The sequence below is a fragment of the Equus quagga genome, chromosome 12 (genome assembly GCF_021613505.1).
Source record: "Equus quagga isolate Etosha38 chromosome 12, UCLA_HA_Equagga_1.0, whole genome shotgun sequence".
NCBI lineage: Eukaryota > Metazoa > Chordata > Mammalia > Perissodactyla > Equidae > Equus > Equus quagga.
Window position 1 is genome coordinate 14618994 of NC_060278.1, and position 18962 is coordinate 14637955.

Below are 18962 nucleotides of genomic sequence, written 5' to 3' on the forward strand. Positions count from 1 at the left end.
TTATTAAGAAATAACCGACATACCTCACTGTGTAAGTTTAAGGCCTACAGCATGATGGTTTGATTTACAAATATTGTGAAATGATTACCAAAATAGGTCCAGCTAACATCCATCTTCTCACATAGATGCAATAAAAAGAAAAGAAAGAGGAAAAGAATAAAGGAAAACAAATTTTCTCCTTGTGATGAGAAGAAACTAAGATTTTTAACTCCAATGAAAGCAGAATAGAAAAATATCCAACTAGAGAAACAACTAAAACAAATGTAAATGATCTGCTAAAAATAAACTACTTGTCTCTAGAACACAGCAATATTAGAAAGCCCAAAAAGTGAAAATTCCCTGGGGTCCTAAGCAATTTTTGTTCTCTATCTAGTGGTAATGACCTTCCTTGTTGCATTGTCATATTTAAGAGTAATAATCAGGCCAAAATCAAACAACATATTTTTAGGTCTTTTTTTCCTCATTTAAATTTTAGAACTTATTGAGACATTAATACATTTCTCTTTTGACACTGTTACTAAATGGTATTTTAATCAGTATAGGACATAAGAATGAATGTATAACAATACAGAGATGATTTGAGATTTATATCATTGAGAATTATTCTAAGCTTATTTTTCTCTAAATATTGGTGTTGAGACATACTATTGAGTATAGGCAAATACTTTTCAGATATGTGTAGAGTACCTTCAAACCTAAAAATAAATGCATTATATGAGAATGAACTTTTAATCATAAGAGATATTTTAAAGCTATATTCTTGGGAATTTCACATTAACTTGTTAACAACCTCCAACAATTATGCAAAAGAGGTATCTTTTTTTTTCCACTGTACTTATTACACCGCAAGAATGCATTCAAAGTTTGAGTCTTTGCATGTAGGAGGAGCTACATCAATGTTGGATGAATGAATATTTAGTTAATTTCAATGAAAACAGAAAATGTAATAAACTCTCACTATTGTAAGTTGCCACTTATTTACAAATGAGAAGTTGAAATATTGAAAAATGTTGCGCATAGGAAAGCAAAATGTTGAGGATCATTAATCTGAGAAATTTGGGAAAGAATGGGAATGGAAGAAACTAGCAGTTTCTCTGCCCTCTGGTGGCAATAAAGTCAACTGCAGCATTTCTGAAGTAATACATAATAAAATGTCCCAGTTATGAAATCAGATTTTCCCTCTGTGCCAAAATGTCTGTAATAAAAGTTCTGATTGCTACATGCCAAATTTCAAGACTGCTCAACTTCTTTTTTATTTCCTATATTGAAGTTTTAACTAGACTATTTTACAAAGGAAACTATATTTTTTCTTCCAGTTCATTGCTATATTTTATATATTCAATAGGCTAACCATTGAATTCCAAGATTATTTCATAAAACCATTTGTAGATTGATATCCAGGAATGAAGCTACTTCAGTTTGCAACAAATCTCCGAAAAAATTTGCAAAGACATTTAAAACTATTTCTTTTTTACTCAATCCCATAAATATACAAGTTTCTAGAGTAGTTTTCCACCAGAAATATTGGACTGGTTTATAATATCTGTGCATTTACGTTGAACAATTTAGGTATTTTATATTCCTCAAAGCAAAGGCTTTTAATTATCTGGCCGGTTTTAGAGTGGAATGAATTTAATCTTCAATTTGAGAACTTACGACAGTCAATTTATTATAAATTCAGTATATTCTTTTCTCAGTAACATATTATTAAGAAGAAATTTCAGAAAAAATAAACATTTGCTGACCTTTCTTTTACTTTTTACTGTAAATGCATTATTTACTTCCACTGCCAAAGAAGTTTTCAAATAAACAACTTCGGAAATCTTTTGGCACACGCGCCTCTCTAACCTCCTTTGGGATGAAGTAAATTGCTTTAAGCATTTATTTATTATTCCATGAATATGCTCATGAAAATTACTCTTGCACCTTTTAAAACAAATGGATTGCTTCCCGGACGCGTAAAAGTCTTTTTTTTAACCAATGAAATATATCAAAGAAATAAACAGAATGTCTGATGTACTGATAGAAATACCTAGTCAAGAACAACCTATGTCCATTTATGCAGAACAATTACGTATGACAAAGACAAACCAACATCGAGGAAATCTGCGTTTTATTCACAGCTTTAAAAGTGTTGTCCCCATAGTGCCCCCAACCCCCAACACGCACACCCCTCCAATCATAAATTGGAGCACAGAGTCAGAATCTGCGCCTTCTCTACAAGAATTTACAGCAGGGGCAGACACAGCGTTTTGGCTGTCTTCTAGGTCTCAGCTTGGTAAAATTTCATTCAAGGACTCCTTCAAGATTCACCTCACCTGGAACCCCCTCGGTTCCCTCCCGAGCGTTCCATCTGTGACTTTCATGTTTGATAGTTGCGGAAGCGTGTATACCTTCTGAGGCATCATCCCCTCCCCCGAATTAAAACAAAACAAAACAAAACCTTGATTATCCTAACCAGAAAGTTTTTGTTTCCTTTTTCTTTTCCCTCCAAGTGTTTTTTGCTCATTTCACCTCCTCTCGAAGTCTGCCTGAGCTCACAATTCTGCCAAGGTCTCTCTCTCTCTCTGCCTGTTTCTTCACTTTGTGCCTGAGCGGCAGAAACAGAGAGCAGGCGCCCGACTCGCAGTGGGCAGGATTCCGGGAAGCAGCTGGATCTCCGGCTCAGCAGCGCCTCGCCCGGAGGAACCAGCGGCCTCGAGCCGAGGGCGGCATCCTGGGCTCCGCGCTTGCCCCGGGGGCGCGGCTCCCGGCTGGACGCGCACCTGGCTGGAGCAACGGTCAGAGCTAGAGGCGCTACCCCTGGGAAGATGCGGAGGCCGGAGCTCCGCGCTGGGGCAATGTCCGGGCACTCAGTGAAACCCCCGGCACGTTCAGGCCCGTCTGCGAAGCAGGCCAGCGGAGGACAATAGGACCAGGGGTTGGTCTCCAGCGGCGCGCCCGCCCCACCTCTGCCACCTCCTCCCCTCCTCTGCGCCCAGCCGCACCTTCCCCGCCCCACTTCCAGCGCCCGCTCGGCCCCAGACAGCGAGAGGGTGCAAGGTGCAGATCGCGTGGGGGAGGAAGGTGTGGCCACAGGGAATTTTCTCCAGCTAAGGGGTGCCCTGCAATCCCCGGCTGCCACCACGTCCCCCACCCACGGCCCCCTTCACATACGCGCTTAGTTTATCCCGGCAGCAGGAAAAGAGGAGGAGCCGGAGAGGAGACAGCCCAGGGATGTCAGCTCCTGGGCGAGGTATCCACAGAAGCAGGCTGGCTCTTACACAGAGCCTTGTCTGGGCGACTTGGGGGAAACAGTACCATCCCCTGCCGCTCAGGTGAAGCAAGCCCGAAATTCTCAAAAAAACCCTCAGTCCCCACCATCCTTCTCTAGCCGACCCTCTGTCTCCCCATTTGGGAAGACCAAGTTTCCCTGAAAAGCAATTGCAATACTTTCCCAAGGGCAGATAGATGAGGTAGGGGTGGGTTGAGAATGGGGGTGCCAGAAAGGTCTTCAGCTGAGCACAAAATCAACAAGGCAAAGTGCATCTTACCATTGATTTGGTTTCCAGGCTCCCCTTCAGCGAACTGAAACCGGTCCAATAAAAAGTGGCAAAGTAACACAACTCCTGCAGCGGCCAGGTCGGCCCTCGGGAACCTCGCCATGCCGCCGCCGCGACCTACCTCCCCCTCCCCGCCAGTCCTTCCCTGGCGCCCTGTGGTCCGGGGCTCCCAGTGGGAATGGGGACAACAGGGCCAAACGCTGCGGACCGGGGTCTGCTGGACCAGGAGGCCTTTGTAAATTTCGCTTGGATTTCACACCCGGGAGCCGGAAAGAGCCAGAAGGGAGTACGAGGCGGAGCGCAGTCTTCTCCGGACCTCCGGGTCTCTCTTCGCAACTTCCCAGAACACTCGCAGCCCTCACCCCAGACACAGATCAACAACTGCGGGGAGGAAAGGCCACTTGCGGCCGGGGCTCGCAAACTCTCGGTTCCGCACAGGCAGCGCCAGCCCGCTGCCCGCAGACAGTGACTTCCGAGCCCCCGTGATGCGTTCCACTGGGTTCAAAACAGATCTAATTCCACAGCCAGCGCGGTTGCCTCCTCCAGATCCAAGAGGGCTGTCGGTTCGGAAGGAACTTTCCCCAGTCTTGGGATGGCCTTCGCGGGAGGTGTGGGTTTTGCGAGAAGGGGGTTACTGTGGGCTGGCGAAACCCCTCCGACAAGTTTTTCTTCTTTCTTCGCCCGACGCAGGGCGCGCGTCCTTTCTCGCAGCCGGAGGGATGGGCAGCCCCGAGGAGCTGAGCCCTGGGAAGGCTCGGGCTGCAGCAGACTGAGGTCCGAAGCCAGGAAAAATATGTTTAAAAAAAAAAAAGAAAAAGAGGAAGAGGAAGAAGAAAGAAATGGGGAGGAAAAAGTCAGGCTGAAATCTATTGGGAGAGGGTTTCTCCTGGCTAAGGAGGAGGTGGCCCCAAGCCCCGCCAAGCCCCGGAGTTTGGTGGTGGAGGAGGCGCCGCCGCCGCCGCGCTCCCCCGCGCTCCCGCTCCACACTTTGGGGAGGGAAGGCAGATCGCAATTTGCCAGATCTGCCGCTGCACCCTCCTCCCTCCTCCCTCCCCCTCGCTCCTCCAGGCTTCTCCCACCTTCCTCCCCGAAACTGGCAGCTAGCACCGACCTGTCCAATGGCTGCACTTTCCTCGGGGCTGGCAGAGGAGTCGCCGAGAGATTAAACCGGGAGAGCAGAGCAAGGAGGGGGAGAGAGGGCAACTCCAGCCCGGCCCGCCCCGGGCAGCCGGTGGCCCGGAGCGCCGGGAGAGGAGGCGAGAAAGACGAGCGAAGAGGGAAGCGCCGGGCGGTACCTCTGCACCGCCGGGGCGCCATCCCCGCACCCGGCCCACACCCACCTGGCCCCCAGGCCGCCTTCGCGCCAGACCGCGGGGGATCGCGCCCCGGCCCCGGCCCCCTCCTCGGCCCCGGCCCCAGCGGGCGCCCGCCGCTGGCGGGGTCTTCCTAGGCGCTAAAGGGTTAATTACAGTTCGCCATTCCCGGGAGGGCGTGTGTGGCAGTGGTTGGGGTGTGAGGAAAGCAAAGCAGAGCCAGTTCGGTTACTGACCCCGCCAAGCCCCTTCGGACCCCAGACCCGCGAGGAGGGTGGAGGAAGGAGCGCGCGGCAGTGTGGTCCCCCCGCCGCCGCTGGCTTTGTAAAGTGTCAGCGGGAGCGAAAGCGAGAGTTTAAAGAAACAGGAGGCCCATTGAATTGCCTACGGGGGTTTTAATAGGCATTCGCTTGCTAGTTTGTTTTTGTTTTTTCAGCTCGCGGATGTGCTTCAGCTTTAACCCTTTGCAGCCTTCTCGTTAGTTTACATCTTATTTTGCATAGTTAACCTCATCTTAAAGGGATAAACACAAAGAAAGGAAGCAAAACGTATTGATTAAAAGTAGAGTCTAGAACCAGACTACCTGAGCTGGAATTCCACCTCCTGCACTAAATAGCTGCATGACTTTGAGCAATTTACTTAATCTCGTAGTGCTTCAGCTCCCCATCCATCAAATGGGGACAACTGTAGTAGTGCCCTTAGAAGGTCGTTGTATTGGATTAAGTGAGTTAATACTGTATACTTGAAGAATTGAGAACAGCTCCTGGCACAAAATACATGACTTTATGCTTCTTAAATTAAGAGAGAGGGAAGGGAGAGGAGAGAGAATTTACTTCTGTGTTCTAAATTCTAAAGCTTAGTGTATTCTTGTCCTGTCTAGTCCATGTTCTGACGAGTTTGTGGATGCCATCAATAAGCACCTTAATTTTGTCCCCAAAAAACCCCACGGGAAGTGAATCCAAAGAATCCAATTACTCTGTTAATTTGATGCAGATAGAATGCCTCGCTCATGGTTACTTAGCTGGTGAGAAAAGGGGAAACAGGAAGTGTAATATGTTCTCCCTAATCCAGTCCTCAATTTGCTATTTATTTCAGCAGTATATATATGAATAAACATGTCATGCATTCACACTTTATTTTGCCAAGATCCTTGCTCTCCCCTGAGCTTTCTCCCAACTGGTTGATTTCTTCCTCCTCACTATACTTAGGAAATCTGATTGTTTTATTTCTGCTCACCGAAGAGTTTTAAGTTCTATCCAACATTACATCCAAATTTGACTACCTAGGCTACTTATCTGTTTAACATTAAGTTGGAAAACTGAATCTTCTAATCAAAATTTGATGTTGATTTTTTGTAACCACCCTAGTGAGGTCACCACTTCATGCATCCCTGTGGACAGCTTCCTAAAGTTCTGTACAGCTCCACTTCCCATTATATGCAAAATGATGGGGGACCCAGCAGGAGCCATCTCAAGAAAGCATCTCTTCTTTCATTCTGGAATATTCCCCTCTGCTTTCATCACAGTAGGAAAAGGAGCGTTTCCTCTTTTTCTGAGAAGAAGCAAGTACCCACCATTCCCTAGTATCATTTTCTTTCCTTTTCTCTTTTATTATTATATGTGCAAATTAGGAGTGTTTGTTTTTCTTGTTGTTTGTTGTCAGCAATGCTTTGCCCTCCTAATTGAAGCTATATACCTTAAGTGGCAATTTGATGCCAAGAATTGACAGGAAGCCAAACAGTATTTCAGAGTGAGTCTGGAAAGGCTTTTATGTTTTGTCTATCTCACTAGTGCTGTTTGTTTCATTTTACTCATATCTTAATCTTATTCTGAAGAGCCGCCCACATAGAAAATACTTAGATATGGGATAAGATGCAGGTAAGCAAAAATCATGCACACATGATGATTTAGCACCCAGAACTAAGAGAGGACATCACTGTAACAAACTTAGGCTTTGATGCTTTGCCTTAAATGCCACCCAATGATTATTTGTGAAGAAAAAAATTATTTGGCCTTTACATAGTGGCAAGCAACAAATAAATAAAATATACGTTGGACAGTATGTTCAGAGTGAAATGGAAAGAGGTGGTTACTCATGCAATTCCAGCTAATTAAAAGTAGTATAATTTGTGGCCTAAATAATTTGAGGTGCCATATATGTTTAACCACAGTAGAATTGTCTATTTCAATTTCATAGAGATAATTTCAGATGTTTTTGTGGAAAAGTTTCATCTTCCATCTGACTTGAGAGAAGAGTTTTAACAAGTGAGGTTTGTTTTTGTGTACAATAGGGTTAAGAACTGAATTGCTGGGGCTTTTTTACCCACCACCTTAATTTTAGCTAACCTCTCAAGGAGCAAATGAATCAGGAATCGCAAAGGAGTAACACTTGAGTTCTTTGTCCATGAGAAAGATCTGGAATTCATAGAACGCTGTCCTTTAAGAACTTAAGATCGTATATCAGGGTCATTCTCGACAACATAGAACTTTGGGCAGACATTAGCACCTAAGCTAGCGTCTGTGCAGATTTCAAACCTGTTTGCAACCCTTTATCTAAACCAACCTTCAGAGAGATTTTGAGACATTCCAAGTGCAATACTATCTGTAGAAAGGGAATTACAATTACTCATCTAATCCCACCTCCAACTTTAACACTGCTGTGTTTCCAAGGACCTGTCCTACATTGAAACTTGGCTAACAGGATACTCCAAAAAACATCGTGCTTACTTGGAAAAAACTGAGATACAATACAGGCTGTGGAGGACTTAGCATTTATTGTAACCTATTTTTTTGGTATTACTTCAGGAAATAGTTTTTGTCCATTTTAATAAGATTCATTAAAACTTTCCACAATTGCTGTCAGATAAAGGGAAATTGCTATTAATGGATTGCTTTTATTCAATCCTAAACCAATATTATGTCCTTTTCCTCTTGGTCCATGGCATTTCCTCTCCCTCCTCATTTGATAGGGCGAATTTTTTGACCTCTGACATGAAATTACAAGACATTTGTTTCTCTTGGTTGACTTCTGCTCTCAGAATAAACTGGGATTTCATTATGTTGTTAAGGGATATTTCAGGTTTTTGCTGTTTTATAGTTTTAAGTAAAAATTTTATGAATAGAGTGGTTAGAATCAAATAAGCATTTTTTGAAAAAAAAATTTGCCTAACAGCAAACAGCATTCTTTTTTTATAAGAACATTTAACATGCAAGAATACTTAATGCCTTTTAGCCTCATATCAAAACCACTTTTACTGTTTAGATGAAACTAACAATATAATTATATCTGGCTCATTCCAAATGAAATAATATATTGCATTAAAATTTCAGTCATGTTTATACTGTCTTCTTCCTGAATCTTAATAAGCTAAAGTGTTCTTGACCAGTGAATAGCAAAGTACAAAAATGTGCAACTAAAAGTAGTAGAAAAGAACTTATTAAAATGGAATTATTAAAAATAATTATTAAAAGGGGTAGGAACATTATCTTACATTTCTTTTTAAGTAGCAACAATGTGTAGTTAGAAACATAAATCTTATTCCTTAATTGTACTCATCAACGGTAAGCTAAATTCCTGTGTTTTGCAAAAAAGGAAAATGGGCAAGCGCTCAGCAAGCACTTAGTGAATTAATAAGTGAAATGAACATGATAAAAAATATGCTGCACAATGCCTAATAATGGAGCACGTGGGAAAGTTCTGAAAATGTTGATTGTTGTGGATGTTATGTCAGCTTTATAACCCATCCAGATTTTTCTGAACTGATGAAAATGTCTGAACCCTAGGAACTACATCTCCCAAGTGTCAGCCCCAGCAGAAGCTGTGCTTCTGCAGAGCCCTTGGTGGAGGCTGTTACTTCTGGCATGGATCACAAGGCTCCTTGTGTTGGCTGCTGGAGCGCTCTGCACCACAGGGCACCATTGTGGCTAATATTCAGCCCCGTTGGTTTGTACTGCATTTCCCTTCCTCACCTTGCGTTCATCTGGTTTTCCTTTCCTCTAAATCTCCTCTTTTTGTTTGCATCTTTAGTGCATGAATTTTTTATTGCTATGTCATCCACATAACTTAAGAGTCACCCTTTTAAAGTGTACAGTTCGGCGGTTTTTAGTATACTCACAAGGTTGGGAAGTCAAAACTAATTCCAGAACATTTTCATCACCCAAAAAGAAACTCATACCCACTAGCAGTCACTCCCTATTGCCCTTTTCCCCCAGGCCCTGACAACCACTAATCTACTTTCTGTCCCTGTGGATTTTCCTATTCCGGACATTTCATATAAATGGAATCTACAATATGGGGCCTTATGCCTCTAACTTCTTGCACTGAGCTTGATGTTTTCAAGGTTCATCCATGCTGTGGCATGTGTCAGTACTTTATTCCTTTTTTATCGCCAAATAATGTTCCACTGAATGGATCTACTACATTTTTTATATCTATCTGTTGATGGATATTTGAGTTGTTCCCACTTTTTAGCTATTATGAATAATGATGCTATGAACATCCACGTACAATTTGTACAATTTGTGTGGACATATGGATGGTATGGTGACTCTATGGTCAACTTTGTGAGGAGATGACAAACTGTTTTCCGCAATGGCTGCAACTTTTTACATTCTCAGCAATCTATAAAGGTCCCAGTTGCTCCTTATCCTCCCAGACATTTATTATTTTCCATCAAAAAAAAATTATAGCCATCCTGTTGGCCTGAAGTGGTATCTCATGGTGGTTTTAATTTACATTTCCCTAAAGATTATTAATATTGAGCAGCTTTTCATATGTTTATTGGGTATTTATATATCTTCTTTAGAGAAATATCTATCCAAACCCTTTGCCTCCCTTTTAATTGGGTCATTTGTTTTTTCATTGTTGAGTTATAAAAGTACTTTATATGTTCTGGGTACTAGGCTCTTATCAGATACATGAATTGCAAACCTTTCCTCTCATTCTGTGGATTATCTTTTCACTTTCTTGATAGTGTCCTTTGATGCACAATTTTTTTTTAATTTTGATGAAATCCAATGTAAGTGTTTTTCATTGGTTGTTTCTGCTTTCAATGTCATATATCAGAACCCATGCCTAATCCAAGGTCACAAAGATTTACACCTCTGTTTTCTTCTAAGAGTTTTTTAATTTTAGCTCTTACATTTAGGTCTTTTATCCCTTTTGTTTAAATATTTGTATACAGCGTGAGGAAGAGGACAAAAATTATTCTTTTGAATGTGGATAAACAATTGTGTCAGCCATGTGTTGACAAGATTATTGTTTTCTCAGTGAATGAACTTGGCATCATTGTTGAAAACCAATTGACCATAGATATACGGGGGTTTTAATCTGAACTCTCAATTCTATCCCATTGATCTAGACTTCCTTCCTAGTATCAGTACCAACCGTTTTGGTTACTGTGCAAAAATGGTAGCTGGGATTTTGATAGGATTCCATTTAATCTGTAGATTAATTTGGAGACTATTGCCATCTTGACAATATTAAAATTTGCAGTCCATTGACGTGGGATGTCTTTCCATTTATTTAGGTCATCCTTAATTTCTTTCAAAATTGTTTTGTCGTTTAAGTATACTAGCCTTGCACTTCGCTGGCTGCATTTAATCCTAAATCTTTTATTCTTTTTGATGCTATCATAAATGGAATTATTTTCTTAATTTAATTTCTGGATTGTTCATGGCTAGTGTATTAGTTTGCTAGACCTGCCAAAAAAAAAAAAAAGCCACAGGAAGGGTGGCTTAAACAATATAAATTTATTTTCTCATAGTTACAGAGGCTAGAAGTCCAAGATCAAGGTGTCAGCAGGTTTGGTTTCTTCTGAGGGCTCTCTCCTTGGCTTGCAGTTAGCTGCCTTCTCTCAGTGTCCTTGCACGGTCTTTGCTCCATGCAAGGGTATCTCTGATGTCTCTCTTTGTGTGCAAATTTCCTCTTCTTATGAGGACACCAGTAAGATTGGATTAAGGCCCAAGCTTAAGGCCTCCCTTTGTCATAATATCCTCTTTAAAAGACCTATCTCAAATACAGACACATTCTGAGATACTACAGCTTAGGATTTCTACATATGAATTGGGTGGAGGGGATTCAAATCAGACAACAGCTGGTATATAGAAATACAACGGATATTTGCTTATTGTTCTTGGATCCTGCAACCAACCTTGCTGAACTCATTTATTAGCTCTGTTAGCTTTTTATATGTGTGTGGATTCTTTAGAGTTTTCTATATGTTAGATCATGTCATCTGCAAACACAGTTTAACATCTTCATTTCCAATATGGATGCCTCTGTTTTATTTTCTTGCCTAAGTACTCTGGTTAGAATCTCCAGTACAATGTTAAATAGAAACGGTGAGTGACATCTTGTCTTGTTCTTGATCTTAGAGGGAAAGCTTCAACTCTTTCTCTGTTATGTATCATGTTAGCTATGGGTATTTCATTGATGCCCTTTATCAGATAGAGCAAGATACTTTTTATTCCTAGCTTGTTGAGTGTTTTTTTAATTATGAATGGGTGTTGGATTTTGTCAAATTCTTTTTTTGTATCTACCGATATGGCTATACATTTGTTCCCTTTATTCTATTGGTATGGTGTCTTACATTGCTTAATTTTGGTATGTTGAACAAACCTTGTGTTCATGAGATAAATTCCTGTTAATGGGATGTATTTCTTTTGATATGATTCTGAAGTCAATTTTCTAGTTTTTTTTTGAGGATTATTTCAACCGTATTCCTAAGAGATATCGTCTGTATTTTTCACTTCTTGTGATGTCTTTGTCTGATTCTGGTAATAGGATACAACTAGCCTCATAGGATGAGTTAGGAAGTATTCCTTCTCCAATTTTTTAGAAAAGTCTGACAAATTGGTATGAATTCTGTAAACATTTGGTGCAGATAGCTCTTTGAGATCCTGATTTCATTTCCTTTGAATATGTACCCAGATGTGGGACTGCCGCATCATACAGTAGTTCTATTTTTAATTTTTTGAAGCACTTCCATACTGTTTTCATAATGGCTATACCAATTTATATTCCCACCAACAGTGCATAAGGGTTTCCTTTTCTCCACATCCTTGCAAACACTTGTTATCATTTGCCTTTTTGATAATAACCATTCTAACAAGTATGAGGGGCTATCTCATGGTTTTGATTTGCATTTTCCTGATGATTAGTGATGTTGAGCACTTTTTCATGTACCTGTTGGCCATTTGTATGTTTTCTTTGGAAAAATGTCTATTCGTGTCCTTAGCCCATTTTTCAGTCTGATTATTTGGCTTTTGCTAAGTTGTATGAGTCTCTTACATATTTTGGATATTAACCCCCTATCAGATATATGGTTTGCAAATGTTTTCTCCCATTCCGTAGGCTGCCTTTTCATTTTGTTGATCATTTCTTTTGCTGTGCAGAACCTTTTTAGTTTGATGTAGTTCCACTTTATTTTTTATTTTGTTGCTTGTGCTTTAGGTGTCTTATCCAAAAAAAATCATTGCCAAGACCAATATCACGAAGCCTTTTCTGTATATTTTCTTGGAGTATTATGGTTTCAGGTCTTACATTTAAGTCTTTAATCCATACTAAGCTTTTGTGTTTTTTTTTTGGTGAGGAAGATTGGCACTGAGTTAACATCTGTCACAAATCCTCTCTTTTGTTTTTTTCTCCCCAAAGCCCCAGTACATAGTTGTAGGCCCTTCTACTTCTGTGTGGGATGCTGACTTAGCATGGCTTGATGGGCAGGATGTAGGTCCATGCCCAGGGTCCGAACCAGTGAACCTGAGCCACTGAAGCAGAGCATTTGAACTTAACCGCTAGACCACTGGGCTGGCCCCCATAACAAGCTAATTTTTGTGAGTGGTGTAAGATAGGGGTCTAATTTCATTCTTTGCATGTGAATATCCATTTTGGTAGAACTCACCAATGGAGCCACCAAGGTCTGGATTTTTTGTTTGTGGAAAGTTATTTTGATTACTGATTCAATGTTTTTACTTGTTTTTACTCTGTTCACATTTTCTATTAGAGTCTGTTTTACTATTTCATATCTTTCTCAAAATTTCCTCATTTGTTACCTAAGTTTTTGGCATACAATTGTTCATAATGTTCTCTTATAATCATTTTTATTTCTTTAAGTTTGGTGGTAATATCCAGTTTTTCATTCCTGATATTAGTAACTTGAGTCTTCTCTCTTTTATTATTGATCAATTGAGGTAAAGGTTTGTCAATTTTGATCATTCAAAAAACCTACTTTTTGGTTTTGCTGATGTTCACTATTGTTTTCTATTTTCTATTGTATTCATTTCCCTCTAATCTTTATTATTTGCTTCATACAGCTTCCTCTGAATTTAGCTTGCTTTCTTTTTCTAGTTTCTTATGGTGGACAGTTACATTATTAATTTTGGTTTTTCTTTTTTCCGGCTTTATTGAGACATAATATTGTCTAAGCTTAAGGTGTACAGCATGGTGATTTGATACAAATATATATCGAGAAATGTTTACCACAATAAGATTAATTAAAACATCCTTCACCTCACGTAATTACCATTTTGTTGGTTTTGTTTTGTGAGAATATTTAAGATCTACTTAATAGCAGTTTTCAGTATACAGTATTGTTAGCAATAGTCGGCATGCTACTTTAGATCCTCAAAACTTATTCCTCTTGTAAATGGAAGTTTGTACCCAATGATCAATATCTTCCTTATTTCCCCTAATCCTCATGGCTGGGCAACAACCAATCTACTCTCTGTTTCCATAAGTCTGGCTTTTTAAAATTCCATATATAAGTAGGATCATACACTATTTGTCTTTCTCTGACTTATTTCACTTAGCATAATGCCCTCATACTTCATCCATGTTGTTGCAAATGGCTGGATTTCCTTTTTTTTTTAAGGCTGACTAATATTCCATTGTGTATATATACCACATTTTCTTTATTCATCTATCCATCGACGGACATTTAGTTGTTTGCATATCTTGGCTATTGTGAATAATGCTGCAATGAACATGGGGGTTCACTTCCTTGGTTAAATTTATTCCTAAGTATTTTCATTGTTTTTGATGCTCCCATAAATGGATTGTTTTCTTTATCTCTTTTTCAGATAGTTCATTGTTAGTGTATAGAAATGCAGTGGATTTTGTATGTTGATTTTGTATCCTGAAACTCTACTGAATTCGTTTATTAGTTCTAACAGTTTTTTGGTGGAGTCTTTAGGATTTTCTATATGCAAGATCATGTCATCTGCGAACAGAAACAATTACACTTCTTCCTTTATGATTTGAATGCTTTTATTTCTTTTTCTTGCCTAATTTCTCTTAGGCCTTCCAGTACTGTCTTGAATAGAAATTATGAAGGTGGACACGATTGTCCTGTTCCTGATCTTAGAGGGAAAGCTTTCAATCTTTCATTGTTGAGTATAATGTTAGCTATGGGCTCGTTGCGTATGACCTTTATTATGTTGACATATGTTCCTTCTGTATCCATTTTGTTGAGAGTTTTTATCTTGAAAGGATGTTTAATTTTGTCAAGTGCTTTTTCTGTTTCTACTGAGATGATCATATAATTTTATCTCTCATACTATTAATGTGGTGTATCACATTTATTGATGTTCATATGGTAACCATCCTTGCATCCCAGAGATAAATACCATGTGATCATGGCTTAGGACCCTTTTAATGTCCTGTTGAATTCTCTTTGCTAATATTTTGTTGAGAATTTTTGCATCTATATTCGTCTGAGATATTGGTCTGTAGTTTTCTTTTCTTATAGTATCCTTATCTGGCTTTGTTATCAGGGTAATGCTAGTCTCTCAAAATGAGTTAGGGAGTGTTCTCTCCTCTTCAAAATTTTGGAAGAGTTTGAGAAGAATTGATGTTAATTCTTTTTTAAACGTTCAGTGGAATTCACACATGAAACTTTCTGGTCCTGGGATTTTTTTGTTGGGAAGTTCTTGATTCCTGATTCAATCACTTTACTTGTCATTGATCTGTTCAGATTTTCTATTTCTTCATGATTCAGACTTGGTAGGTTGTATGTTTCTGGCAATTTATTAATTTCTTCTAGATTGCCCAGTTTGTTGGCATATATTTGCTCATAGTAGTCTCTTATGATCCTTTGTATTTCTGTGCTGTTGGTTATAATGACTTCTCTTTCACTTCTAATTTTATTTTTTTGAGTCTTGTCTTTTTATTTTCAGGTAAGTCTAGCTAAAGGGTTGCCAATTTTGTTTAGTCAAAAAACCAGTGCTTAGTTTCATTGATCTTTTCAACTTTTTTCTATTTTCTATTTATTTTTGCTCTATTATCTCCTTCCTTCTGCTAACTTTGATCTTAGTTTGTTCTACTTTTTCTGTTTTCTTGAGCTGTAAAGTTAGGTTATGTGAGATCTTTTTTTTAATATAGACATTTCTCACTTTAAACTTTCCTCTTAGCACTGCTTTTGCTGCTTCCCATTAGTTTTGGTGTATTGTATTTCCATTTTCGTTTGTTTTAAGATATTTCTTGATTTCCCTTTTTATTTCTTCTTTGACTCACTGGTTGTTCAGGGGTGTGTTGTTTAATTTCCACATATTTGTTAATTTTCCAGTTGTACTCCTGTATTAATTTTTAGTTTCATGCCATTATGTTTGGAAAAGATACTTCTTATGATTTTAATCATTTGAAATTTGCTGAGATTTGTTTTGTGACCTGACATAGCTATCCTAGAGAATGTTTCCTGTGTGCTTGAGAAGAATGTATATTCTGCTGCTGATAGATGGAATGTTCTGTATATATCTGTTAGGTTCATTTGATCTAAAGTATAGTTCAAGTCCCATTTTTTAATTTATTTTCTCTCTGTATGATCTTCTTCTTCTGGAATTCTAATAATGCATAGACTGCTTCTTTGAATGGTGCCCCATAAGTCTTAAAGACTTCTTCATTCCTTTTCTTTCTTTTGTCTCTTTGCTCCTCAGATGTGATAATTTCAAATAATCTCTCTTTCAGTTCACTGATTCTTTCTTCTGCTTAGTGCTGTCTGTTGTTGAAGCTCTCTATTGAATTCTTCAGTTCATTCATTGTATTCTTCAGCTCAAGAATTTCTGCTTTGTTGTTTTTAATGTTTTCTATGTCTTTGTTGAACTTCTCATTTTGTTCTTGTATTGTTTCCTGAACTCATTAAATTTTTTATCTGTATTCTCTTGTAGCTCTCTGAGCATCTTTAGCACAATTATTTTGAATTCTTTGTCAAGTAATCTGTGTATCTCCATTTGTTTGGGGTCAGTTACTGAAAGTTTACTATATTCATTTGGTCTGTCATGTTTCCCCGATTCTTTGTGATCTCTCTAGGCTTGCATAGGTATCTGCACATTTGAAGAAATATCCACCTCTTCCAGAATTTGTGAACTCACTTAGGTAGGGAAAAATCTTCACTCGTGGCTCAAGGCATGTTGGAGCATGCTGTGACCATCACTTTAGTGATGTATGACACCAAATGCAGGGGCATGTGGTGGCTCTGGGTCCAAGGGTGAGTATGTGATGTCTTTTTCGATCAGATCACTGTGGTCCATTGTGCTGACAACTGCATGATCCTTGGCAAGAGCTGAGGGGGTCCACATTGTCTGCAAGGGCTATTGGAGTCCTCAGCAGCACCTCCAGTTGCAGCAGCTAGAGACAAGGGCAGCCAGCAGTAGTGGCTGGAGCTGGTGGTGTGCACATGATTTTCCATGGGCACCAGCAGTAGGGGATGGCTGCAAGTGCCTATGTAGTGGCAAGGGCTGGCTGCAGACACACACCTAGTGGTGAGAGTCAGGGCCAACAGCAGGGGCCAGGGTCAACTTCGGGTGCACTGGCAGCTATGGGTTCCCTGGCTATCACTGTGCACTCTTGTGGCTGTAGGGTCTTGCCATGGATGTGCACATAGCAGTGGAAGCCAGTGAGGGGTGTCAGCCCTGCAGGGTGTATATGCACAGCTGCAAAGGCTAGTAGTAGGTGAGCTCAACAGTTCAGGCCAGTGGAAGGAATCAGGGCTGAATCTGGGTTCATAAGCAGCTGTGGGGACCCTGGTTGTCCGTATGCATGTCTGTGGTTGTTGGGGCCCAACTCAGGCATACACATGAAAGTGGAGGCCTATGACAGGAGTCAGGCCACAAGGATGCAGATGTACAGCTGCAGAGGCTAGCTGCAGGCAAGCCTAGCAGTGCAGGCCAGTGACAGAAGTCAGGGCCAGATCCAAGTCCACAGGCAAATGCGGGGGCTCTGGCTGTCAGCATGTGCTTGTGTGGCTGTAGGGGCATTCCAGGGGCATGTGCCAGGCAGTGGAGGCTGATAGCTGATGATGGGAGTCAGTCTTGTGGCGTGCATGTATACAGCTTCAGAGGCTAGCCACAAGCATGTGTACAGTGTTGGGGGTCAGCTGTAGGATCTAGGCTGGCATCTTGTACATGCACAGCCACAGAGGCCAATGCTGGCTGCAGGTATGGATCCTGGCCTCCAGCAAAGGGGAGGTGCTAGAATGGGGAAGGACTCAGGTGTCAGGTATCTGTAAATGTGAAAACCTGTGGGGAGTGAAAGCTGCTGGAGTTCTCTGAGAGCAGTCTGCTGGGGTCTGCGATGTGGTCATCAGTGATGACTGCTAGCAGGGTCTGCATTGCCTGCAAGGGCTTTGAATTCTCCACCAGTGAAGGCTGCTAAGGTCCTCTGCAGAACAGACCACTGGGACCCAGGTTTGCTCCTGCTGTGTGTCTGATACTGGTAGCCCCTGCCCTTCTTCCTCGTTCCTAGCCATCTCTAGATGCCTTAGCTTTGCTGGTCTCTGGGTGGGGTGAAAGTAAAGCAGGTCCATTGTGCAGTGCCCTAAAAGCCTGGGGAAGCTGGTACTTACCCTGCTCTCCCTTTTCTAGCGAATGGAATTGTTTCTAACTGGGGAGTTCCCTCTCAGCACTAATCAGTGCCAGCCTGTGGGATGGGATGATGCAGGCAAAATGAAGCTGGTCTTCCTTTCCTTTTTTGTATAGTTCTTCCTCAGGCTCTTTGTTCCACTGTGTTGGTAAATCTTCTTAAATGGGCTCCAGAGCTCTCTCAGAGCTATTTTCTTTTGCAGATAGCTGTCTAATTATTGATATTTGTGGGGGGATGGAGGCTGGGGTCTCCTACTCTGCCATGTTGGTGACATCGCTTTACCTTTTTCCTTGTTTAATGTAGGCATTTATAGCTATAATTTTCTCTCTGAAACTTAGGGATTCGAAATTTAATTCCTAAATTAGCTACTTAGGAATGTGTTGTTTAATTTCCAGATACTTGTGAATTTCCCAAATGTTCTTCTGTTATTTATTTCTAACTTCATTCCATTGTGGTCAGGGAACATACTTTGTATGATATTAATCCTTTTAAATTTATTGAGACTTGTTTTATTGCCTAATATATGGTCTATCCTGGAGAATGTTCAATGTGCATCTGAGAAGAACGTGTATTCTGCTGTCATTCTACAGATGTTCCACAGATGTCTATGTATGTAGAGTGCTCTGCAGATATCTGTTAGGTCTGGTTTATAGATTAGACATTTTATAGTGTTGTTAGACAGTTTATGGTTTTGTTCAAGTCTTCTATATCATTGTTGATCTTCTTTCTAGTTGTTCTATCTACTATTAAATGTGAGATAGTGAAGTCTCTGAATACTATTGTTGAATTTTCTATTTATCCTTCGATTCTACCAGTTTGTTCTTTATGTATGTTGTGCTCTGTTGTTAGGTCCGTATATGTTTATAATTGTGTAATGTGTTATGGATTCTTGGTGGCTTTACTCATTTATCGTTATAAAATATTCTTTTATCTCTAGCTTTATTCATTTATCATTTAAAAATTTCTTTTGTCGGATATTATGATAGCCTCTCCATATCTCTTGGTTGCTGTGTATATACTGTACCTTTTCTCATTCTTTTACTTTCAATTTACTTGTGTCATTGAATCTAAATTCTGTCTCTTACAGTCAGCATATAGATGAACCATGTTTTTAAAAATTTATTCTGCTAACTTCTGCCTTTTAATTGGAGAATGTAACTCATTTATATTTAAGGTAATTACTGATAAGGTAGGATTTCACATTGCCCTGTTGCTATTTGTTTTCTATGTCTTTTTGTTCCTCTATTTTTCTATT

General features: G+C 40.3%; 1 protein-coding gene across 1 annotated transcript in view; it reads right to left on the minus strand.

Moving 5' to 3' along the window:
• PLXDC2 (plexin domain containing 2) overlaps positions 1-3651 on the minus strand; it is a 412416-nt gene extending 408765 nt beyond the window's left edge. The window contains exon 1 of the mRNA XM_046678478.1: positions 3534-3651. Coding sequence (XP_046534434.1) covers positions 3534-3645 — 112 coding nt within the window. The 5' untranslated portion in view covers positions 3646-3651. The remainder of the gene's footprint in view (positions 1-3533) is intronic.
• Positions 3652-18962: the final 15311 nt, after the last annotated feature.